The sequence below is a fragment of the Myotis myotis genome, unplaced genomic scaffold (assembly GCF_014108235.1).
Source record: "Myotis myotis isolate mMyoMyo1 unplaced genomic scaffold, mMyoMyo1.p scaffold_m19_p_4, whole genome shotgun sequence".
Classification (NCBI taxonomy): Eukaryota; Metazoa; Chordata; class Mammalia; order Chiroptera; family Vespertilionidae; genus Myotis; species Myotis myotis.
In genome coordinates this window covers 119,645,014-119,668,931 of record NW_023416346.1, presented here as the reverse complement: position 1 = coordinate 119,668,931, position 23,918 = coordinate 119,645,014, and the positions used below count along the sequence as shown (strand labels likewise).

General features: G+C 41.4%; 1 protein-coding gene across 1 annotated transcript in view; it reads left to right on the top strand.

The window, feature by feature from the left end:
- PHEX (phosphate regulating endopeptidase homolog X-linked) overlaps positions 1-23,918 on the top strand; it is a 200,880-nt gene that overhangs the window by 83,780 nt on the left and 93,182 nt on the right. Inside the window, exon 12 of the mRNA XM_036305892.1 lies at positions 3,403-3,504. Within this exon, the coding sequence (XP_036161785.1) occupies positions 3,403-3,504 (102 nt within the window). The remainder of the gene's footprint in view (positions 1-3,402; positions 3,505-23,918) is intronic.

Here is a 23,918-nt window from a genome sequence, read left to right as displayed (position 1 = left end):
GAGAGAGAGATCATGTTCCAACCAACTGAGCCACCCAGCCATTTATTTGTAGTACTGAATAATACTCCATTATGTGGCTTTACCACAGTTTATTCATTCAATACCTACTGAAGGATATCTTGGTTGTTTCCAAATTTTGGCAATTATGAATAAAGTTGCTATAAACATCTATGTGCAGGTTTTGTGTGAACAGAAATTTTTCATTCTTTTGGGTAAATACCAAGGAGCACGATTGCCGCATCATATAGTAAGAGTAAGTTTAGTTTTGTAAGAAATTGTCAAACTGTCTTCCAAAGTGAATATACCATTTGTATTCTCATGACCGAAAGTTCTGTTCCTTTACATTCTCACCAGCATTTGGTGTTGCCAGTGTTGTGGATTCTAGTAGGTGTATTGTGGTATCTCATTGTTGTTTCAGTTTGCATTTTCCTGATGACGGGATGTGGAGCATCTTTGCGTAGGCTTATTTCCCATCTGTATGTCTTCTTTGGTGAGGTGTCTTTGGTCCATTTTAAAATCAGGGGTTTTTGTTGTTGTTGTTGTTGTTGTTGTTGTTTTTTTTAAATATATATATATATATTTTATTGATTTTTTTCAGAGAGGAAGGGAGAGGGATAGAGAGTTAGAAACATCGATGAGCGAGAAACATCAATCAGCTGCCTCCTGCACACCCCCTACTGGGGATGTGCCTGCAACCAAGGTACATGCCCTTGACTGGAATCGAACCTGGGACCCTTCGGTCCGCAGGCCGACGCTCTATCCACTGAGCCAAACCGGTCAGGGCTTGTTTTGTTTTTTAATTGTTGAGTTTCCACTGCTATTTAAATAGCCAAATATCATGCATATAAGCATAACCAATGGACACAAGACACTGGGGGGTAGGGGAGGCCGCGGGAAGGTCAAGGGGGGAGGAAGGAGACGTATGTAATATTCTTTGTAATACTTTAAGCAATAAAACAAAATAAATAAATAAATAGTCAAACATCTTATATGGTCAACAACCACACAGCAGCAGCAGTAGCAGCATCAATAAACATGCACACAACCCAAACCCAAAACCCACAGACCCCTCTTTGAACCCTACAAGCACTCTTACTCTGTCTTTGCTATCTCTCCGACTTGCCGTCCTTTCATGCCCTCTTCATCCCACTGATGTATGGCTTCTGTCTCCAGCCCCTTCTCTTTCCCAGTCTTAGAAAATGGCAGCAGGAACCACTTAGTTGCCCCCACCTGAAATCTGGGAATTAATCTGATCTCTCCACTTTCATCACCTCTCCACATACAAATGAATCACCCAATTCCATTAATTTGGTCACTGAACTCCTCTCAAGTCAATCCATTCACTTCTTTCCATCCTGATTGTCCCTTCCTAGTTTGGGAAGATACTGCATCTCTCTTTATGTGAAGGTGATGGACTATATGTTGTGAGCTGCTGCATGATGAGGTCATAAAGACTAGGGGTGCTGGTAGCTGCACAGGCAAAAGATCCAGTCCCTAGAGACTTCCTTGTTGTTTTAACACTGTCCTTGTGTGGGTTTCCTATTTGAAATGTTTACTTATGCATCTCTGTTGGTTCCCTTCTGTTTCCCTAGCATTTTCCTCGATTTATTAGGGACACCTCTAGGAGTTCTGAGCTCATGGCTGTCATTTAGCACTGTGGTGAGGTCCTGGCTCTGACCCTCCCTAGCTGGGACTATGGACTGCCTTGACTTTTATTTCCTTATCTGTAAAATAGATGGAGACGCACACACTGTGTCTCCACCCTGTGTGCACAATCACTTAGGACGGTGGTCGGCAAACTCATTAGTCAGCAGAGCCAAATATCAACAGTAAGATTGAAATTTCTTTTGAGAGCCAAATTTTTTAAACTTAAACTATATAGGTAGGTATATTGTTATTAACTTAATTAGGGTACTCCTAAGGCTTAGGAAGAGCCACAATCAAGGGGCCAAAGAGCCGCATGTGGCTCGCGAGCCGCAGTTTGCCGACCATGGACCTAGGAGCTTTTAAAACTCCCAGCACCCAGGCTGCACCCAGACAGACCAATGCCATCAGAATCCTGATGCTGAGGTCTCAGGATTGTTTAAAGCTACTCCTAATGATCCCTATGTGCAGACGAGATTGAGAATCAGTGACTTAGTAATTTTAAAGGGTCTTTGCTCTTCTGTCATTTCATGTTTTTATCATGCCCCAATCCCACGTCGAGATTTCTCTTTTAATGTTTTTACTAAGTTGGGAAGAAATAGCTGTGAAGTCCCCCCCCCCCTTTTCCATCTGCTATTTGTTCTTATTTACATATGATGGAACCCAGCCCATTGATTTACAGCTCTGGTTCCCTTACAACTGTTATTGAACTGAAAACATAGCTGAAAACTTATTAAACAGGAAAAAATTGTTTTGAGCTTTGTGCTGACAATTCATTATAGAACCAAGGGAATATCTAAACCTTTTCCCTTCTAGAATTACTTCTAAAAATGGATTTACAACCCCATAATATCAAATGAAAAATTTAATTCTGGTGCTAAACCCAGTATGTATTCTTTCTTGAGTCTCCCGTTGAGAAAACTGGAGCATCTCAGAAGGAGAATGAGATTTTGAGAAGTTTACATCCATAACCAGGCAAGGTCTCTGAAGTTAAGTGTTAGCATCTCCCTCCCCCACCCCCTCTGCTGATGCACAATCACACACTGGAAGAAAAGCCAGGGCAAACACATCATGAACATGGGTGTGGTCTCATTGATGAAACATTTTGGGACAGGCATTTCAGAAGAGAGTTTTTCAGTAGCACCCACCCCTTAAACCTACCATTTGAGATTTGAAATAACATAAGACTTTTTTTGAGCTGCAAGGGAGTCGAGAGGAGAGTAGGAAGACAACAGAGAAGAGCCAAACATTTGGTTTAACCACTGGCACTAAATTTGGAAAGAACTGGGGTTCTTTGTGATTTATATTGGAGATGAATACTTTGGGGTGCTAGTTCTCCCTGCCTGTTTCTTTGTTAATAGCATCTCTTTCAACTGTTCACTCACTTTATTCTGCAATACCTGTCTGAAATATACAGCCCAGGCCTTCGCTTCTCTCTCTCAAACCCATATTAAAGGGCCTTTGCTTCTCTCTCTCAAACCCTTATTAAAGGTAGCAACTATTGAAATTAGTTGCTACCTTGATAAGGATGGGCTAATAATCGTTCTCATGGAAAGAAATGGTTAATTATCTCTAGCAGTGGGGGGAAAAAGATTTTTTTCTAGGAAAGGTAATGTTGCTAGAGCATAGAGTCAAGCTGAAAGGAGCCTCTTTCCCACCATGTTTAGCATTGAACTTTCTCATGGCCTAGAAAACCTGGTCTGGTCTGAAGCTTTTTGATTTTTTAATCTGAATCTTCGGGTATTTTTTTTTTGGTAGATGGAAGAAATGATTGAGGGTGTTCGCTGGGCCTTTATTGACATGCTGGAGAAGGAAAATGAGTGGATGGATGCAGGAACCAAAAAGAAAGCCAAAGAAAAGGTAAGGATTCCAGTTTATGAAGAAAAAAAAGAAACCAAACCCTGACTTTTGCTTTAATGGATTTTCATGCTCAACATTATGTGGTTGATTTTTATATTGACTGAGCTGTTGACTCCGAATGACCCTAAAGTTGGGTTTCTCTTTTGGGATGAATACATAGATCTCATCACCAGCAGGTAAGAGAAAATAAGATGACTTTTTCTTTTTTGAATTACATTTTTAAACACCTTGTAATTCAGTCTTTCCTTCTTTCCTCCTAATTGCCGTCTATAAGAGACACATGGCTTGCTGCCCAGCGCATTTTTGCCATAAACCATCATTGGCTATGGCAGAATGCAGAGCTGTGGGGAGCCTCGGGGAACAGTTGGCAGAAAAGCCCTCAAGGCACAAAGGAGAAAAATCCATATTGGCCATGTGTCCTTCTGTTCGTGCATGATGTGTGCAAATGTCCTCAGGCAAATCCTTTCCTGTAACCTAGCAGATTTACTTTCTAACCCATTATTTTGCACAAATGATCCGCCTAGCATGCATGCAAACTGGAGACCAGTGGTAGGCCATTGTGGAGGAATAGAAAAAAAGATTTCCTAATAGAAGTGGACACTTGCTAGGCCTTGTAAAAGTTTCTGGTACTGTGCAACCAGATAAGGGAATAAATGAGGAAAGTATTAGCAGCCATGCTTTTGAAAATAAAGAATGGGACCCACCTTGAATTCTAGTTATTCTGATGGAGCTGGAGCTCAAGTGGGTAGGCAATCCCTGCTACATTCTTAACAGATGCTGCTGTGCATCTGGGAAACTCTGAAATTAGCAGCATCTTTTCTTTAGAGATGTATTTTTGAGACTTTTCTGATGATAGCGATCACCTGGGGTGTCTGGATTCTCTATAGCTTTCTGAGCCCCTCCCCAACAAGATCTGATTTAGTGAATTGAGGGTGAAGTCTGAACATTTGTGATAACCAGTCAGCCTGGTGATTCTTATCACTAGGCCGGCCCAAGGAATACCGCTTAGAGTCATATTGAGTTATGCTGTGCACAAATATTTTTGCCGTCTGGTCAAGAAACAAAGAGGGAGAGGACTTTTAGAGCCCTGAGACTACTCTGTATGATGCTGTAATGGTGAATACATGTCATGATCCATTTGTCCAAACTCATAGAATGTACAACATTCTGTGAATCCTAATGTAACCTATGGACTCTGGGTGATGATGATGTGTCAGTGTAGGTTCATTGATTGTAAGAAATGTACCACTCTGGTGCAGATGTTGTTAATGGGGCAGCTATGCAGGTGTGAGGGCAGAGGGTGTATGGGAAATCTGTGAACTTTCTGTTCAATTTTGCTGTGAACCTAAGTCTGCTCTAAAAAAATAAAGTCCATTAAAAAAAGGGCAGCATTCTGGGAATGCTCAGCCTTGTTGAAATGAGAATATGCAGAGGTTTAGCAAGGATATTTCCTAGAGCTTAAATACTCCTGAGATGCATAAACATTGCCATAGATATTTTTATCAATAGACAGAAAAAGGCTGTTCAGTGTTTACAGTGAAGAAAGAATTGGACAGCGGGGGTTGGGGGTGTTGGAGGAAGACAAAGGGCAAGTTTGATTTTTTTCCACTTTCAGAATCTGTCAAAGCTGTCTTAAGTCATGTAAGGCGCAAGCTGATGAAGGCAGGAGCATGCAGGCTGTGAGGAGAAGCTTTCCAGATGGTAGATGCAACTTTCAGCACCAACATACTGTGTTTTTTTTTTAAGGCTTCATTTATTTGTAGGCTAGCTTGTGCTATCTGGAATAGGATTTTTTTTCTACTGGGTAGATCACAGCTCGGTGCTTTGTGGGCTCTTGATCCTCACCTGACCCCTTGTGGACTAAGGGTCATCAGTGTGGAGGATGGGGTAGTGTGGTGAGGGGTGTGTGCCTGTTATGAATGGATGGGTACTAGGTGAATGTTCTGGGTTCTGCAGTCAGTTCTTTGGGAAGTATGGCTGACGATTGCCCCACAGAGATCTTCTGAGTTGCATAAGGGAGTGGATGCCTTACCTTTAGGCCTTCAAGGCAAGTGACCAATTGGTTCTTTAAGGAGGATTGTTCTCAGTCTTAATATTAGGCATGTTCCTGCTTGCCCCCCTGAGTTGCTCTTCACTCTTCAGTTTTTCTTCTAAAGGTACAGTAAGTCCCCAGTTAAGGTCATCAGTAGGTGCTACAACTTTAAATGATACTATATATAATGAAACCAGTTTTACCATAGGTTAATCGATATACACAAGAGTTAAGTTCCTATGGTATCTCATCAATGTTCTAACAAAACGATGTTAGTGAAATAATGTTATCTGAGGACCTGTTGTATTCTTTGAACACTCCAGGCTGTCTTTGAGCTGAGTTCAACCTGCCAGGAGTGCAGATATCAAAGGCAGTTGTTCTACTGGATCTCATCCGGTTCCCCGAGTATATCTGTATTTCAGAGTTCAGAGCAGTTCCTTTAATGAAAGGCAAGAAAGAGGGAATGTGGTCCAAGAATTTCCAACAGTTTTCAAAGGCAGGTCAGACCCTGGACCCCAGGAGATGGAGATTTTTTCCTCCGAATTCAATGAACATGCAGTTCTAGAAATGACCTCTGGGTGGAGCTCGTAGTACTCACAAAGACAACATTTAGACAGCTGAAGGCTTTTATGCAGCTTTTCTGCCCTGGGTTGTTTTTGAAAAATTATTTTTTTCTTGCCCTTTTTCTCTGCTGTCCTCGATTTGATTGCCTTTTAATAGTCAACAAGCAAGGAGAGGCTCAGCCTAATGATTCCTTGAATCTTAGAAGGAACTCTCTGACAATCTTAGGGCTTTGTCTTTCTGATACTAAGTAGCCCCTGCATTAAGACAGAATTTGCCTACATCGGAAGTGGAGGTGAAAAATTCTCCTGCTCTTCCTGGTATGACTTGGCACTGTTCTGTAGGCATGTGTTGTATGCAGTATATCACCCAAGTGGAAGATTTCTCATCAATAATAGTGCCCACACGGGCCAATGCTGAGTCACTTGGCAACGCATTGGGAAAATGGAAACAAATGTTCCGAATTGCAAGGGGAGAAGCTTTTCTTTCCTTTACTGTTCAGCTCTGGACTGCAGCTAATTACAGCGTCTCCTAAGGGGTGTTGACCTCAGCATTCCTTAGTGACTGGCCTCCTGAACTGGGAGGGTCCAGATACCTTCAGTGGTCTGAGGCCTAACACCTTGGTCTCCAAATGGAAGTGTGGGGATGTGGCTTTGTCATGCTCTTGGCTAGGGGTGATCACTGTAAAAGGTAAACAAGGATGCCTCTGTTCCTGTAAAGGATAAATTTGTTATCTCTATCTCCCTGCCTTCCCTCTCATCTCTTAAGAGGTCATGAGTGGTTTTGTGCTGTGAAACCGACAGTGTAGGTTTCAGTTGGGAGTTTAATATGGTGAAATAAGCACCAATTTTTATTTAGGATTCTGTGTTCCCTGCCAGCCTGTGCTCTTATTGTAAACAAGCCACAAAAGATAGGAGGCCTGCTATTTTTCGGGTTAGCATAGATGTTGAGTGCATGTAAAGTGATGCAGATTATTTTGGGGTTGTCTTCTGAAAGGTTTACTTTTTCCAGAATTGAGCAGGAGGATCTCAAGGTCACTACATAATGATTCTGAGGTGTGGCAGGAAGGGACACAGCACTGCCTTCCACTGTCCTGGCAGTGGGAGCAAGGCTTCTGCTGGAGAGCTCTGTGTCAGATCAGGAGGAGCAGCTTCCTGAACTTCATTGGTCACCAGTTGGATTTGATTCTGTGGCCAGAAGCTGGACCGTTTTAGGAAAATTGTTTGTTTGTACTCTTTGCCCTGGAACCTATGCTTGCCAAGCCACCCCCAGAGAAAAAGACCTGGATGGGACTCCTAGGGGAGCTATATCCTCAGGATGCTGTGAGTGGCTTTAACCTTGGCAGGTGTGAGGGTTCCTGCTGCATGGCCCCATTTCCACAGTCACGTGACTCCTGGGCACAGGCTTTTGGTGAGGTGGGAGGAATGTTCCTATAGAGAGGACAAACAAAAGTGTATCTCATCTCTTTGGTTTTGTCTCTGTTGGAGAGGAAATAATGTTTCCTTTTACCATTCTAAGCTCTTGACTATAACAAAAGATCTATATTATAAAAAGCCACTGGCCATAATGCTGTAACGACCAAATGACTTGTCACCAGGAGGTACATGGAGCACCCCTCGGTCCCTCCCCCCTGGCCTGCGAGCAGCGGCTCTCGCAGCACGGCAGGGCGCCTCTTGCGATTTTGCACGCTGGGCTGCTAGTAGGTTAATAAGAGAAAAACAAACAGAAGTTGATTAACATGTATATCTCATACGTATCTGAGAGAAACTCAGAGAAATGAGTAACTCAAAGAGGTGGCTTAGAACTCGGGCTTATATGGCATCTTCCACAAAGAACAATAAATTTGTAGAGAAAAATGACAAGACAAAGGAAAGTGGTTTTAGACTTCCAAATGTGGCAGTTGTGGGAAGGCAAATATATTGAAACTAATGGTAGGTACAGGTTAGTTAGTGAAATTTGTTACATAGACTCCTCTGGTATATCTCCAGGCTGTTAGGGTCTAAAGTTGTCTCCATTGATTCACTTTTATCCTTCCTGGTATAGAGGGGAGGAGGACAACTGTGAAAATTTATGTCTTGCAAATTGGAGAGCAGGGAACTTATACCTGTTGCTTCTGTTACCTTCAGTTCAAAATAATTTTCATGTTTAAGAGACATATTTTGTGGTGACATTCTGGTTTCCTTCATCTTTAAGCTCTGCCCGACTCTAGATTTTAGATTTCCCCCAAGTATCCAGTTTGTACCAACTGTGTTGGGCCCACAACCCGAGCCCGGTGGTTTTCAAGTGCTTCTAGACCAGCAGCAGTGGCCTCACCTGGGAACTTGTTAAAGAGATGCAAATTCTTGGGTCTCTCCCCGGGCCTGCTGAACTATGGGAGTGGGATCCTGTGACCTGCATTTTAACAAGCCCTCTGGGTGATTCTGATGCATGCTCAGGTTTGAGGCCCACTGCCCTTGCCATTACCATTGCACGGCACCCTTATCTTGACTTCCAACTGCCAGCATCTGCACTTTGCCTGAGAGCTTTCTTTTCCTGCTGGAGTCTGCTATGCCACCCACACAAAAGGCCCAATAGTCTGGGGGAATGAGCACACCCAAAGATTGATGGGGTTTGTCATGTATGTGCCCCAGCACCCTCCTCCCTCTAGTGTGTGTTCTGCACAGGCTCCCAGAGCTTCTCCAGTGGGGTGAACTCCAGCTGCTCACACTGACAGCTGGCTCAAACAGATACCCTCCCTTTTTCCTTTCACTTCCCCAGACCCCTATTGGTGTTTGGTGTTTCTTCTACTTCCCAAATGAACTGATGAACTGCTTGCACGTGAATCCTTGTCTCAGGGTCTAGTTCTAGGAGCTCCCCAACTAGGACACAGCCCTGGGGTATGTGCTCTTTCCATCCTTCCTCGCCTTAAGGTGACAACACTCTGGATGCTAGCACCACTTCAGCAAATTCAATTCCACAGACATTTCTGGAACTAACGATGTAGCAGGAGCTGCAGATTCAGAGGTGATCAACTGCAGTCCCTTTTCTGCAGGGCTTTTCACAGTCCCAGGAAGGCACAGCAGGGCGTGGATCCCAGGCAAATGGGGAGAAGTGTTAGTTAACGTGATGGAGACACAAAGCGGTCCTGGGAGTCTAGGGGAGGATGCTTCTGAGCCCAAACATGCTGTGTGGGGGCACCTGACTCGGGGAGTGCCCACTTTGCTGCTTTCCCTTCTTTATCACCACATGTGTCCCTGCAGCCTGCGGGCAGGGCTTCCTCCGGCTCTTTCTTCCTTACTAATCCCAACAACTCTGCTTCCAGCTGTTACTTTCCCTTGGGACCTCCACTCCTGCTTCACTTCACACATTCCCTCTAAATTGTTTTGTAGAAGAAAGGCCAAGGAAAGGCTTATCAAACTGTCTCCTGTCCTAACCTGGTACAGATTCAAGCCTGTTTGCGTAACTGCTCAAGAATGCAGCCACCTTGGTTCCTGCCTCCATTCCAGTGCATACCCAGGGACAGCCAGGGACTGACAAAACCATGTAAACCATCTTTTGGGATTTCTCCCTTCAGGGTCCCTGGTTCACACGAGTCACCATCTTGAGCTTGTTGATACTCTTTGGCTCTTGTCTCCCTGGCCGTGTATCTCTCTGACTATCATATGCACATACAAGCCTAGTTAGTGGCCTTGTATCTCCTCTCCGTCACTGCCCTCAACAGGGAGTACCATATAGGGTTCGCGACCCCTTTGGCAGTCGAACGACCCTTTCACAGGGGTCGCCTAAGACCATCCTGCCTATTAGATATTTACATTACAATTCATAACAGTAGCAACATTACAGTTATGAAGTAGCAACAAAAATAATTTTATGGTTGGGTCACAACATGAGGAACTGTATTTAAAGGGCCAGAAGGTTGAGAACCACTGATATAGAGGTTAAGTGTACAGACTCTGGAGAAAGGCTGCCTAGGTCGAGAGCCAACATCTACCCCATATTAGCTGTATGACCCTTTGAAAATGACTTAACCTTTTGGACCCTCAGTTTTCACGTCTATAAAATGAGGAGATTGGTACCTACCCAAAGATTTGTTATAAGGAGTTAATATACCTTTAATACTTAGAAGAGTGCCCGGAGCATGAGAAAGGCTCTCCAAGTGTGTTCAGCTGCCTCTTCCAAACCACTGTCCTGTGGGAGCAGAGAGGCTTTGGCCACACTGGTTAGTGAGAGGAGGGAGGTGCGGAGTGAGGTTTCGTGTACGTATCCAGGTCTGGGTTATGAAGGAGGTGACATAAGAGCATGGTCTCTGAGGACCCTTTCACTTCTCATGTGCTCTTATGTTACATGTCAGAACACTGCCCTTCTTCTCATGGCATCCCCTCACCCAACCCCTGCAGGGTGGTTAATAGCGAGCCTGTCAAGAGGGCATTGCTTTTCTCTGTGGATTTTGGATTTTCTGTTCTTGAACAAATTTAGCATTATCTTTGTGATCTATAAAGAGTGGGACCAAAGTAGGTTTACAGTTGTGAGTACGCAAAACTTGTATTACTTATTATATTATTTTCCATACAAACAACTGTGAACCTACTTTTGACCCACCCTATATTTTAAACACAAAAGCAAATATTTGGTATAAGTAGGAGTTTGATGCATGTATTTATCAAAGGCACTTTATACCTGATACCTTATTGGAGTCAGCTTACTTTAATCGTGTTTCAGTGTTCGATAGCCTCATGCTAATATTGCTTTGGGTGATGATATAGGTCATTGGTTCTTACACTTGATGTACATCAGCACCATCTGGAGGGCTTGTTAAAACACAGATTGCCAGACCCCCATCCTCAGAGTTTCTAAGTCAGTAGCTCTGAGTTGAGGTTTAGGAATTTGCATTCCTGACAAGTTTTCTGTGATGCTGTTGGTCTGGGGTAATACTTTGAGAAGTATAGGTGATTACAGGTGAAAACTCCCTTGCGAACAAGGTTGTGTTACTAGACTAGCTAACATTTATTGAGGTACTACTTTGTCTTACCCCTTATAGGAATCCCGTTTCACCATTTCTCACAGGGGTGTGTTCTAAGTGAGTATTGGGACACTCATAACCATCCAGGCAACCCGCTCCATTATTGATCCATCTGCCAAAAAGCCTTTCTTTTTTGTCAATATTCAAAATTAATTGTATTTTTATATAATGGAAATAAACAATTAGAAGTTAAAATACCATCAAAAAGTATGAAATAGGAATAAATTTGACAAAAGGCTTTGAACCTGAACATCAAAAACAACATATTGCTTAGAGAAATTTTAAAAATTTAAATAAATGGAGTAAAACTTTTAATCCTCTTAGATTCAGAGTCTCAATAATGCCAAAATATTGATTCTCTCCAAAGTTGATCTATAGAGTCAACACAACCACAATAAAATTCCAGCATGTGTTTTTTGTTTATTAAAAAAGATGCTTCTAAAATTTATATGGAAATGCAAAGAACCTAGAAAAGCAACAATAACTCTGAAAAAGAAAAAAAAGCAAAGTTGGTATACTACAAAGCTAGAGCAATCAAGAGAGTGGAGTATTTGTGTAAAGAAATAGACTCGCGCCCTGACCGGTTTGGCTCGGTGGATAGAGCGTCGGCCTGCGGACTCAAGAGTCCCAGGTTCGATTCCGGTCAAGGGCATGTACCTTGGTTGCAGGCACATTCCCAGTAGGGAGTGTGCTGATCGAAGTTTCTCTCTCATCGATGTTTCTAACTCTCTGTCCCTCTCCCTTCCTCTCTGTAAAAAAAAAAAAACCAATAAAAATATCTATATCTATATCTATATCTATCTATATCTATATTTATCTATATCATCTATATCTATATAGAAATAGACTCACTTATATCTGGCCAACTGATCTGTAACAAAGGTGCCAAAGCAATTCAATGTGGAATTTTCAATTCTCTCTCTTTTTTTTTTTTTAAAGGCTTTATTAAGATATAATTTACATAATGTAAAACTACTCATGCATGTTGTTTTCTTTTTTAATGGACTCATTCAATTTATATATTTCTTATATGTCTATGAAATATTTAGAACAACCTGAAGGGAGGCCCAATCATTGTAATTGCATACATAGATAGCATGTTGCTTTCTTGAAGTAAATCATTACTGAAAATTACTCAACTTTAGTCTGTATGAGTTCAGGTAGAGGGGTTAACATTGGTAAGGTTAGTTAACTCTGGGTTACTGATAACCTGGACAGAGATACTTCATTAAGGTGGCATTCCTAAAAATGTGTTTCTCAGATCCTGAATTCCTCATATTATTAATAGTTGTTATACCACCAAAGGATTTATGGTCAAAGAAGTTAGGGAAATATTATTTAAAACAAAGGTAACTTGTGTTCTTTCTTTTTAACTGCTCAGAGCCCTAATATTCTAATGTGTAATAAGTTAAAGAAGAGTATATACTCCTTTTTTTCTTTTATATTAGTTTCAGGTGTACAGCATAGTGGTTAGACAATGATATAATTTATGAAGTGATACCCCTGATAAGTCTAGTACCCATGTCATTGACTATGTTTTCTGTACCAAAAGCCCTTCTTGATATAGATCCAGATGCTCCTTCTTGGTCACTTCCACTCTTTCATTCCATGTCTGTCCCCAGGAACCATGCAGAATATGTCTTCCACATAAAAGCCTTTCTAATATTTCAAGATGTTTAAATGTCTTTCTATTTCAGATGAGCTATCTCTAAGTGTTCTTCATTAAATTAACAAACATTATATGCCAGACTGGATGTTCTAAATGCATTATACTAGTAAATATTAACAACTTCAAAGCCATAATATCCATCTGAGGTAGATAAAATCATTCTATTTTACAAATGAGGAAACTGAAGCCCAGAGTGGGCAAGCAACCTTGCCCAAGGTCACACAGTTAGTAGGTGGAAGAGCTGGGATCCCATCTCTGGCAACTTGGTCTTGGCTTTTATCTGCAGTGCCAGTGGGTCTCAAAGTGTGAGTGTGGCCCCAGACCAGCAGCGTCGATATCACCCAGGAACTAGTTAGAAATGCAGATTCTTGGCCCCAACCCAGATCTATAGAATCAGAAACTCTGAGAGGGGCTCCAGGAATCTGCATTTAAAAAATAGCATTTATCAAATTGAGGACTTTTTTGAAGGATTTAACCTTTATTTATTTATTTATTTATTTTTGGTTAATCCTACCTGAGGATATTTTCCCATTGATTTTTAGAGAGAGTGGAAGGGAAGGGGAGAAACACACAGAGAGAAACATCTATGTGAGAGAGGCACATTGATTGGTTGCCTCCTGCACGTGCCCTGACCAGAGCTGGGGATAGAGCTCGCAACCAAGGTACATGCCCTTGACCAGAATTGAACCCAGGACCCTCCAGTCCTCAGGCCGATGCTTTATCCACTGAGCCACATAGGATAGGGTGAATCTGCATTTTAATAAGCCTTCCAGGTGATTCTGATGCAGCCAAAGTGTGGGAACCACTGCTCTGTGCTGTGCTTCTGATGCCTCATCCTGTTGGCTGCTCTCCAGGTTTCAACATCTTTTTTTTAAAGCTTAAGTTTAAAGCTGAACACAATATTCTAGATATAGTCCAACTCACACAGCACATGGGAGTATTATTGCTGCCTTTGTTTTGCATACAAATTATGTTAAGAAATCCGAAGTTTATATTATGGCTATCTTTTCCCCTCAGCCATGTCACTGTTGTTTTATAATGAATTTACAGTCAGTTAATTTCTAGGTCTTTTTTTTTTTTTTTTAAATCCCAGGAACCATTGTTAGGTGCTGTCACTTTAAGTCCTAAACTTGGCATTTAAAAAAACCCTCATCCAAGAACTTTATATATATTTTTATTAAAGTCAATTTAATTTTTGTTCATGGCTCTGGTTTTTAAAAGTCTATATTTCTGAATTTTCTCTGTGTTTGTTTTTGTTATAATGGTCTGTGCTCCTTAAAGAAAATCTGGAAAGTGAAATACAAAAGGAGAAAGAAAACAAATGTTGCTAGTTCTGTCATCCAAACATAAGCACTGCTAACATTTTGATGCACAACTTTGTTTTTTTCCTCTGCACATAGGTTTGAATAATGCTGAGTGTATGAATTTGTTTCCTTTTTTCTCCGTTCTCTTAACATTTATATTATAAGCATTTCTCCTGTTACTACATAGTCTTTATAAAAGAATTTTCACTGCTATTGCATATTCTTTTAGTGGTTGTGTAGGAGATTACTTAAACAGTTCTCCACAGTTGGGTATTTAGGATGTATTATTGATGTACTATGATAAATATTTTGTATATAAATGTTTCCCCCAAATTCAGGACTAATTCCTTAGAATGGCTTTTCAAAAGACTGTTATAAACCTTATCTGTCATTCAGTATATTAACTACTGTCTTCACCTCTGTCTTATTCATAATTTGATAAATCTGCTTTTTTTATATGATTGTGTACCTGGGTTATTGATAAGCAAGCTCAAAAAATGGAACCAGAACTAACCTATTTGCTCATCCTTTGGAGACTCCTTTTGTTAGGTATTAATTAATTCACTAACCAATGGATTTTTAGTCCATGGAACTGTCATCGATTTCTCCATTTTGTCTGCAAGAAGTATGAGATAATTCCAATGCCTTGCTATAACCCAGTTACACTGTATTGTAGGGCATTACACCATTTATCAATCTATTTGTCTATTTAAAAAGTGGCAACCTGATGAAATTGAACATTCACTGGGCTCCCACTCTTTCTAAGGCCCTGTCTTATCCTCAGTACAGATCACATCATTCCATGAGGTACAGCCAGCTTTTCAGACTCCCAAACCAGAAATCTCAGTCTTCCCTCCCAGCCAGCTGGAAGAACCCGAATCCCGTTGAGTCTTACTTCCAAACAACTTTTCAAATCTTTACCATTTTTGTTTCATAGTTCTTTCCTCCTTTAGCTTCTTATCCCTTTAAACTTTTGAGTTGCAACTGGCAATTTTCAAAATTCTATCATTCTTTCTGCACAACATTAACCATTTTAAAGTGTACAATTTACTACATTCACAATTTTGTGCAACCACCACCTCTATCTACTTCCAAAAAAAATGTCATCACCCCAAAAGTTTCCAAAAGGAAATTTCAGACTCATTAAGAAGTCACTTCTCATTCTTTCCTTTTCCCAGCCTCAGGCAACCAGCAATTTGCGTTCTATGAATTCACCTATTCGGGACATTTCATATAAATAGAATCATATAGTATGTAACCTCTTGTGCCTGGCTTATTTCACCTAGCATCACCTTTTCTAGGTTCAACCATGTTGTAACATATCCTCTCATCCTTTTTTTTAAATCTAATTTCCCATTTAAGTCTTGGAAAGAGAATAACAAACCCTTTTTACCATTTCTGATAGTGAGATATTTCCTGTCTTTTCTGCGATTTTGAAATATTGTAGTGTTTATTCATAATTGAAAAACTACCCCCAAAATATAGGGGAAGAACTGTGGCCGCTGGTTTATTCTGATATGCTTAGAACCTAACATGGCATGGCACTCTTTTCTTTGGCCACCGAGCAGCCCTTATTAAGAATCATGGCTCCACCAAACCCTTAGGCAAGGAGCACATTTTTTTTTGGGGGGGGGGAAAGGGGAGGTGGCCCAGTTTCCTCACCCATGAAATGAGAAGTAGACTACTGTTTTCACAGCGTGTTTGGGAATATTAAACAACTAATATATGTACAGTGATTAGCAAAGAGCAAATGCTCAGTATTAGTAAGATGACATATTCATTTCCCCCCAAGTTTTCTCTTCTTTCCCTCTCACAAATAATGTAGTGCCCTATTGCGATCTCTTATAATTGGGAAAGAAAAGGCAATTGCATTTTTTTTTCTTTGAGGTAGAGGTACAAAATGGATTTTTATTAATTTTTACTTTGTTTGATATTTTTGGAAAGTTTATTGTGGAAATTTAAAAATGTGCACAAAAGTGTATATAACAAACCCCAAGGTCCTCATCACCCAGCTCTCTAGTGAGAGATGTTTGCCATCCTGATTTCAACTACTCCCCACCACACCTGTTTTTATGCTTGAGAATTCTAAAGCTAATCCCAGACATCATTTTACTGTAAACATTTCATTATCTATTTCCAACAGATAAAGATTTTTCAAAAACTAACCACAATACCGTTAACAAACCCAACAATATCAACAATACCAAGATAATTGGCATCCTGTCTGTGTGCAATTTTCTGTAATTATCTAAAAAAATGTTTGTTTCTTTTTTATAAATGGTTGGTTGGTTCAAATCGGTATGCAAGCAGGATATACATAATGCAGTTAATAGGTACATCTTTTAAGACTTTAAAAATTTTAAGAGCCATCCTCTTCTCTTTTACCCATGAAATTTCTTTGTTGAAGAAATTGTCATTTGGTTGGTAGAATTTTCTTTTTTTTTCTTCTTTTTTTTTAATTAAATCTTTATTGTTCAGATTATTACATTTGTTCCTCTTTTTTCCCCCCCATAACTCCCCTCCTCCCAGTTCCCGCCCCACCCTCCGCCCTCACTCCCCACCCACTGTCCTCATCCATAGGTGCACGATTTTTGTCCAGTCTCTTCCCGCATCTCCCACACCCCTTTCCCCCCCAGGAATAGTCAGTCCATTCCCTTTCTATGTCCCTGATTCTATTATAATCAACAGTTCATTCTGTTCATCAGATTATTTATTCACTTGATTCTTAGATTCACTTGTTGATAGATGCATATTTGTTGTTCATAATTTGTATCTTTACCTTTTTCTTCCTCTTCCTCTTCTTAAAGGATACCTTTCAGCATTTCATATAATCCTGGTTTGGTGGTGATGAACTCCTTTAGCTTTTCCTTATCTGTGAAGCTCTTTATCTGACCTTCAATTCTGAATGATAGCTTTGCTGGATAAAGTAATCTTGGTTGTAGGTTCTTGGTATTCATCACTTTGAATATTTCTTGCCACTCCCTTCTGGCCTGCAAAGTTTCTGTTGAGAAATCAGCTGACAGTCGTATGGGTATTCCCTTGTAGGTAACTGAGTTTCTTTCTCTTGCTGTTTTTAAGATTCTCTCTTTATCTTTTGCTCTTGGCATTTTAATGCTGATGTGTCTTGGTGTGGTCCTCTTTGGATTCCTTTTGTTTGGGGTTCTCCGCGCTTCTTGGACCTGTAAGTCCATTTCTTTCACCAGGTGGGGGAAGTTTTCTGTCATTATTTCTTCAAATAGGTTTTCAATATCTTGCTCTCTCTCATCTTCTGGCACCCCTATAATTCTGATGTTGGTACGCTTGAAGCTGTCCCAGGGGCTCCTTACACTATCCTCGCATTTTTGGATTCTTTTTTCATTTTGCTTTTCTGGTTGGGTGTTTTTTGCTTCCTCGCATTTCAAATCATTGACTTGATTCTTGCGCTCCTCTGGTCTGCTGTCGGGAGTCTGTATAATATTCGTTATTTCAGTCTGTGTATGCTTAATTTCTAGTTGGTTCCCCAATATAACATCGAGGGTCTCATTAGTTTTCTTGTAGATCTCATTAAGTTTATCGGCGGCTTCTAAACAGTTCTTTTTTTTTTTTTTTTTTAGAAACTATTTATAAATTTATTTTTAAAAATAGTAATAAATATTAATATAAAACCCATTAAATGTTAATGTAAATAATATATTTTTTTATTATTAGTTAAGGTATTACAAATGTGTCCTCATCCCCCCCATTAACCCCCAACCTCCCCCCCCCACACACTCATGCTCCCATCCCCCTGTTGTCCATGTCCATTGGTATGGCTTATATACATGTATACAAGTCCTTCGGTTGATCTCTTCCCCTTACCCCCGCCCTCCCCTACTTTCCTTCTGGGGATTGATAGCCTGATTGCTGTTTCAATGGAATACTATGCTGCAGTAAAAAAAAAGGAACTCTTGCCTTTTGCAACAGCATGGATGGAACTGGAGAGCATTATGCTAAGTGAAATAAGCCAGTCAGAGAAAGATAAATACCACATGATCTCACTCATTTGTGGATTATAGAGAACAACATAGACTGATGAAAAGGGACAGACTCTAAATAGTTCTTGAGAGACCTTAAAAGTGTGGTTCTGAACTCTATATCTTCCATTGACAATTTTGTCCTGTTTCTTTGTTTCCGCATTTTGTTATGCTTCCTTGGTGCACCCCCTAGTGGTCTTTGTTTGCAGTCTTATAGTTAAATCTTGATTGTTGTAGCTAATTCCAGGGAGGGTTTGACCTCCAGGCCAAGTGGCTATGAGAATCAGCTGTGTCAGCAGTGAGAGAACTTCTGTCCTCTAGGGAGGTGCTAATCTAGCCTTTGCCTGAGGCTATCCGGCAAATGCCTGTGTGCAGGGCTTGGGCGGGGCGGGTTGCACAGGATCAACAGGGTGGGCCGGAGAGAGCAGTTATGGCGGCTCTCAGTCCTGTCCCCAGGGGCTCTGCCTCTCTGAGTCCCAGCACCCGCTGCAAAGCTCAGAGAGAAAGCTGCACTCGCTCTGACCGAAGCCAGACAGTCCCGCTTCTCCCGTTTGAGTCTGAGTCCCTAAAGACTCGCCCGGATCTGGAGCTCAGAGTCTGCGACTCCCTCCCGATTGAAAACGCCAACTGCGCCCTCCGCCGCCAGCCCGCTCCGCGCACTCCGCACCTCAGAATTTGACTTCAGCACTGCGCCTCCTCTGAGTGTCCGTATGCGTTTCTCTTTCCTCCTAGTTGTAGGACTTCCACTCAGCCAGCGTTCCTGTGGTTCTGGGTGATGTCCCTTCCGTTTTTTGGTTTCACTTTTGAAGTAGTTGTTCAAAGCAGCAAACTCCGGCGTTAACCTATGCCGCCATCTTGGTTCTCCCCTGGTTGGTAGAATTTTCAACAAACTTGATATGGCTGATTATATCCTAATGTCATCTTTTAATGTGTTCTTCTGTTCTTTACATTTCTTGTAAATTGTAGTTGAATCTAGAGGTTTGAATTGATTCAGGTTCAGTTTTCTTTTGCCAAGAAGGCTTCATAAGCAGTGCTGTGTGCTTCCTATTACAGCCCACCAAAAGGCACGCGATGCCAGGCTCTCCCACTTCCATTGAAAAGGTCGAGCGGTGGATTTCAGGTGTTGTCAGCCTGATCGTTCCATTTTAACTTCCCCGTCAACCTTTCACCTAAGGTGGCGGTCCTCCTTCTTGACTGTGCCTTACAATCACCTGGGGAGCTTAAAAAATCCTAATGCTCAGCCCAAACCCCAGACCAATGACATCAGATTCTCTGGGGACCACGCATCAGCATTTTTAAAAGTTTCTCAGGAGATACAAGTGTGCAATCACGTTTGAAAACCATTGTCTTAATTTTGGAAGTCATTGATAATATTGAATAGATGTACAAGTTCATTAGGGGTTACAACTGGTAATTTTCAAAATTCTATCATTGTTTCTGCATTTATTAGCTGGATTTTTTTTTAAATAAAAAGGATTTTCACCCTGGCCAGTGTGGCTCAGTTGGTTGGGTGTTGTCCTGTGCACCAAAGGTTGCTGCTTCGATCCCTGGTTGGGGTATGCAGGAGGCAGCCCATTGATGTTTCGCTCTCACATCGATGTTTCTTTCTCTCTCTCTCCCACTTTCTTCCTCTCTCACTCCCTCTCCCTTCCCCTCTCTCTAAAAATAAATAAAAATATTTTTAAAAAAAGGACTTTCTCTCATCAACCACTTGATTATGCTGAATATAGTTTATCCTATCTAATAATAGACAGACATGGTAATTGACCATACCTCCAAAACACTTCCCATTGGCTAATCAGGGCGATATGCAAATTAACTGCCAACCAAGATGGCGGCCGGCAGCCAGGCAGCTGAAGCGAACAGGAGGCTTGCTTGCTCCAGTGATGAAGGAAGCCAAGGTTCTCCACCTGCCGCTGCCAGCCTCTGAGCTGCACTCTGAGAAACAATGTTGTAATTATAGAAGCTAAACAAACCCCAGAAATCTGCTTTCAGCCCGCTGGGCCTCAGAGCTGGAACTGCAACAGTGTTTCAATTATAGAAGCCAAACAGATCCAGATACCTGCTTTCAGCAGCCGAGGTCTCAGAGCTGGAGCCAAGCCTCAGAGCTAAAGTCAGCTCTCAGCTCCAGTGACAGCCATAGAAGGTAAATAAATCCCAGAATAAAAAAAAAAAGAAAAAAAGGAGAGGTTGGGAGCTTCAGTCACCTGCCAGCCTGAAAACGGCCCTCAGCCCCTCACCCAGACTGGCCAGGCACCCAAGCGGGACCCCCACCCTGATCCGGGACACCCTTCAGGGCAAACCAGCTGGCCCCCACCCGTGCACCAGGCCTCTATCCTATATAGTAAAAGATGCAAACTGACCCTAACAGCAGAAGGACTGGGAATGACTGGTCACTATGACACACACTGACCACCAGGGGGCAGACGCTCAATGCAGGAGCTGCCCTTTGGTGGTCAGGGCGCTCACATGGGAGGAGCTCTACTCAGCCACAAGCCAGGCTGATGGCTGCCAGTACAGTGGTGGTGGTGGGAGCCTCTCCTGCCTCCTCAGCAGCGCTAAGGATGTCCCACTGCAGTTTAGGCCTGCTCCCCGCTGGCAAGTGGACATCCCTCGAGGGCTGCCGGGCTGCCAGAGGGATGTCTGATTGCCATCTTAGGCCCAATCCCCCGGGGAGCAGGCCTAAGCCAGCAGGTGGTCATCCCCTGAGGGGTCCCAGACTACGAGAGGGCACAGGCCGGGCTGAGGGACCCCCTCCCCCGAGTGCACAAATTTTTGTGCACCGGGCCTCTAGTAGTGATATAAAAAGGCAGCATAAATGTCTGTCTGTATTTATTAATTTTCACGAGTTGGTGGCTTAGTAACTCCAAAGATGCCAAGGCAGTTTTTTTTTTTTTAAAGAATTAGGTAAACCCAGGGGGTTTTATGTATTTGATTTGTTTGAATCCATTACAATAATTATTATTTTATAGCTCAAATTGTCTCATATTGGCCAGCTTGAGGCTCATCCTTTAGGGGATTTTGACTCCACTGCAGTTGTTTTTGACAGTGTCTTTGTTTTCTGGCATGACAAGGTATCTTCTGTAGTGTTTGACTTCTATTTAATCACAAACTGTTTTGAACAATTTATAATCAGGGGCTTAATTATCTCTTTCACCAATGAGCAGTATATTGATTTTTTATTGTCATGGGGGAGGAGAGAGGCTCCTTACCAACTTGAAATACAGAGTTTCAATAAAAAGCAAATTTGCAGAAATATGGGTGAGAAGTTGATGTTAATTATCATTTGTAAGGGGCATGTCAGTGGACGTACATGTAATATATACTCTATGGGTTTTGAAAATTTCTGTAGTGTTCATTCTCAATGTTGATCATCAAGAATATAAATAAGAGTCAATTAGTGTATGACTATGCCTTACATTAAAAAATAGTGCTAGTGTCAAGGAATAGAACTAATTTGCACAATGTGGAACAATGGAACTGTATTAAAAGATGAAACTTGGAGTAGTAAATATTTAAACTTTTTATAATATTGGCAAGTAGTAATAGTGTAAATGTGGTACTGTAAAAATGTTTAGTTTTTAAGTGTGTATTAGGGATTATTTTGGGTTAAGGGACTGGTTGGTTGTAGGACTTTGAAAGCAATTGGGAAGTGCCATGATAGCCTCAGAGTAAAATTCCGAAGGCCCAAAGCCAACAGATGCTTTTTAAAAGTTGTGGAGAATTGTTATTACTTTTATTCTTGCCATGGGTGGGGGAGGTTTAAAGCCTGTCTTTATTATTTGTCTTTGGTCCAAATCCAAATTGAGTATGTTAGGAATTCACTTAAAAATACATGTTTAGCCCTAACCGGTTTGGCTCAGTGGATAGAGCCTCGGCCTGCATACTCAAGGGTCGCAGGTTCAATTCCGGTCAAGGGCATGTACCTTGGTTGCTGGTACATCCCCAGTAGAGGGTGTGCAGGAAGCAGCTGATCGATGTTTCTCTCTCATCAATGTTTCTAACTCTCTATCCCTCTCGCTTTCTCTCTGTAAAAAATCAATAAAATATATTTTAATAAAATACATGTTTAGTTGGTTTTGGAGAATCAATTTTGATATATTGATTTTTTAAGTTCATAAGGAAAGAGTCCATTAGGAATGTTTACATTCCCTGTGTATATTTTGGGATGCTTCTCCCCTTCAGCCCAAGATGAAACTAATAGCCATGATGTGTTTGCTTATCTGCTATCTCTGGGGTGCGTCGGTTGCTGTCAGTGGCTCCCTTCTTATCTGGCTGCTGGTCCTGCTCAGTTGTATGGGAATGTCAGTTCCATTAATAACCCGAGGGCCAGACAGGCAGATAGTGGAAAATAGGTGAAGAGAGAGAAATTGTATTTAACCCGGTCTTCTGAGTTGTCATTTTCTAGACCTTGTATAGCTGGGGAAAGGCAGAGGGTGTGACAGCAAATCCACTTCTGACAGAATCTCATTTATGAACCAGAGAAACAGCCTGATATCAACAGTAGGACGAGTGAAAGAAATTGTAAAAGAAGGTAAAGATTTGGGGTTGGAAGCAGGGCTAGGAAGAAATGACACGACCAAAGTATGCTGATAGAAGGAGGCACTGCCAATTTTACAAAATCAATCTCAGTGTGATTTTAAGTATTATTCTTGGTGTTTCAAATAAATAAAATTTCTTTTTTTTTAAAAAGGAATTTATTGAAGGATTAATTCCTTATAGTAGATTTTGGAGTTTTGTGCTGTTTTTGTTCTGGATCATTTGCCAGAGAGATGAGAGCAAGTTTTAATTTTTTTCATGTCGGTAGAATGACTCACTTACTGCAGTGGTTCTGTGCTTGAGTTCCCTATTGCTGTGTCACAGATCACTCCAAAACTTGCTTAAAGCAACATGCATTTTATTATTTCTCAGGATTCTGTGAGTTGGCTGGGGTTCAACTAGATGGCTCTTCTACTGGTCTTACCTGGAGTCTCGCATGCAGTTGCATTCAGATGGCGGCCATGGCTGAATGTCTTAGTAGCTTCTTCAGTCATGTGTCTGGTACTTCAGTGTTCGGGCTTCTTTCTCCAGCAGGGTAGCATGATCCTCTTCCAGGTACCTATGGGTTCCAAGAAGGAGGAAGCAAAGTTGTTAGTCTTCCTAAGAACTGGGCTCAGAAGTCCCATAATGCTCTATGTGTTATATTCTCTTAGTAAGACCCAAAGACAAGGCGAGCTTGTATTCAAGGGCAGGAGAATGACTCCGTCTCTCTATGTGAGGACCAACATGAATACACAGTGAGGGTAGGCATTATCGGCAGCCATCTTTGGAGAGTACTTAACTATAATTTCTGTTCTTTGCCTCTCTCATTTGTATTCAGTTTTGTATTGTGTGCATTAGATGATTTTGAAGTATTTTTACCCCATCTTTAACACCTGACCACTGGGCACCTTTAACTTTTTTCTCTTTTCCTATTCCACTGGTTAGGTTGTTTCTTATTATTGACTGATTTTTTCCCCCCTTAGCTCAAGACCAGTATATACATTAACTCACAGAATTATTTGAGTAAACGTAGTTATTATTGAACTATGATGGGGAAAGGTCTCAGCCTCAGGCTGTAAGACCTGCCTGCATAGGTGTAAGAAATTCCTATTGGGCTTTAGAGCCCAGAACTGGACTAAGCCACAACGAACCCAAACCCATCTTAGCAGACAAATCATTTTTTTTTTCAGTTTTACGTTTGAGTTCCTTACTAAATAAACTTAACTTTCAGTACAGACACCCCCTACACTGATTTCCTGTATGTACTTCATAACCAAAGACTCCTGGCATTGGAAGGACCATGCTTCACTTTGTGTCCTTGCTGAGCTAAGGTAAA